The 2,500-nt window shown below is 43.6% G+C and overlaps 1 protein-coding gene across 1 annotated transcript in view; it reads right to left on the reverse strand.

Moving 5' to 3' along the window:
• LOC132469958 (immunoglobulin superfamily DCC subclass member 4-like) overlaps positions 1-1,446 on the reverse strand; it is a 3,086-nt gene extending 1,640 nt beyond the window's left edge. The window contains exon 1 of the mRNA XM_060068103.1: positions 1,430-1,446. Within this exon, the coding sequence (XP_059924086.1) occupies positions 1,430-1,446 (17 nt within the window). The remainder of the gene's footprint in view (positions 1-1,429) is intronic.
• Positions 1,447-2,500: the final 1,054 nt, after the last annotated feature.

The raw sequence follows: 2,500 nt of genomic DNA on the forward strand, positions 1-2,500 counted from the left end.
TAAAAGCACAAGTGTACACACCTACACAAAACCTTAGTCTGCAGAGATAGAGTGTTGTCTGCGAGGTGAGTTATGGTCGCCTTCAACGCGGACAGCAGTGGTTCGCTTGAAAACACTTCGGCTTTGGCTCTCTGATGGAGCCGGCTAAACCCATCAGCACCAAACCACACTCCCAGTACACCACGGTTCATCATCAGAAAGCCCGCCATGCAAATGGCATAACAGCTGTAAAAAGAGTTTTAAACATGTCACGTAAACACACGAGCAGATCCTTGACAGATCTCCGACGCCTTTAAAGTTAACCCCCAAAGCTACACCCCAACTTCTGGAGGTGAATCATTGAGTTCATCAATCAATTGTTTATTCCGTGTCCTGGCGCAGGTATTGCTGTGGGTGGTGAGGACGGGGGCGGGGGGGGAGCTGCGTGGGATGTTGTGGCCTTCGGTAAGATGTTTGTTCAGTGTGCTTTCTCATAGAATGCAGAGCTGCATATCCCGGCAGCTCAACAAATACTTACATACCGAGAGACGGAGAGATTTGCATAATTGCGGTCGTTTTCAAGCTGTTTTCCATAAAGAGACCATCACCTAGGAAGCTTACTACCATCATTGTCTTTGCCACTGTTTGTGAAATATTAGGGACTATGCAAGGATAAGAATGCTGTTTTTACAGGTATTGTATACATATGAGTGCGGCACAGTATGAGGGAAACGTGCGATAACGTTGTTAATTATTGATCAATGACGATAAGAATAATGATAGTATTAACATAATATGGTCGACCGATTTTAGAAAGGACTACAAAGACAATACACTTCAATACTTTAACACTATATTAACATGTTATCTATTAAAAATGAGTTTAATCAAGCAAGAAAACCAAATATCCCCAAACAATGGATGCTAGATTCTGCAGGTGGCCAACTGACTGGCCCCAAGGGACAAATGCAGACAATATTCTTAGAAATTGGATTGTACTTATTCCTCGGTTGAACACAATAACGAGCAGACCAGGTTTGAGTGAAAGGTAGAGAAAAATGTGTTATCCTCTGTAGGGATGCTTTCCATAGGATATAGTCTGAGGGCTTTGGCAGAAAAAGGTTCCATTTAGAGGTGGTTCTTGTCTAACCATTTTGGATGTAGGACGTAGGATGTAAATAGGACCAATAGACATTAATAATCAATGCTCATATATCACAAGGGTGATAGAAAATACGATATACCAGTCATCGCTAATCCAAAGTCGTTTGGCATCCATCTTTTTAAGGTGTCTATAGGTCACTAACTATCATGTCCCTGTAAACAAAAAAATCCCAAGCAAAGTGACTCAATGGTTAAGGAACCTTCACGTAAAGGTGCGGACGGCGTGGCTTTCAGAGGGGCGGCTGCAATGGGGTGAAATACGATAGAATCCACTAGCTAAACTGACTCCACGTTACACGCCATGTTTGCATCCAGCTCCAAATGGCTTACTGCTGCAGGCTGAGCACTGTCGTTCAAATGCAGAGATGGTGGAGGACATTTCAAAGCGTTATGCAAACCTGCATTGTTGACATCCTTAAATTGATTGGTTCCCATGCAGATCTGCAGTAGGGCGGTTCGTGGTGACGAACTGAACGCAATATGTTTCCTGTTCAGAAATGGCCCGGCACGCATGCAAACCACCAACCAGCTGCAGGAAGTAAGGCTGCACAGTTGATCGCGAATTAGATTTTTGGTTCAAACAACCTCCAAACTAAATGATCGACTTGAAATGATTTTTTTTATTCTTTTTTTAAAAGGGCCATTTCTCAGTTACCATGGTTTTGTTTGAAGAGAAATGTTGAATAAATGTACCATGCTTTCAACTAAAAAACAAAAAATGCATAATCAGGATTTGAATATTGACCAAAATAATCGTGATTATGATTATTTCCACTATCGAGCAGCCCATGCTGAATGTGCCCCTGCAGTAGGGCCTGTCACCATAGCACTGGGTGACCAACCATTCGGGTGTCCCTGGCCTGCATAGTGCCTGTCACCACCGTCGGATAGCATGCCAACAGTTTGGGTGTCCGTTGTTGCATCACACACACACACACACACACACACACACACACACACACACACACACACACACACACACACACACACACACACACACACACACACACACACACACACACACACACACACACACACACACACACACACACAAACACACACTTTGAAGGTTTAACTACCTGCTCAACGAGTCAATTCAAATTCCCTAAGCAATGTTTTATGGGGTACAAAATCAAATCAATTGCCCGGGAGTTCCACCCCAGTTAAAGACGCTCCGCAGGGTAAAAGGGATGATAACATCAGCAGAGTTTATTGTAATGGCGGTTTGACACTGCAGTATCGTGTGTTACTTCTGTAAGCTGAATGGGCCGTGCAAGAGACTTCCACAACAGGAACATGCATGATAGCATGATCTCATGATCATGTTGACCTCTATCGTGTGTCTCACTGCTCTTGC

The sequence above is a fragment of the Gadus macrocephalus genome, chromosome 2, assembly GCF_031168955.1.
Source record: "Gadus macrocephalus chromosome 2, ASM3116895v1".
NCBI classification, from domain to species: domain Eukaryota; kingdom Metazoa; phylum Chordata; class Actinopteri; order Gadiformes; family Gadidae; genus Gadus; species Gadus macrocephalus.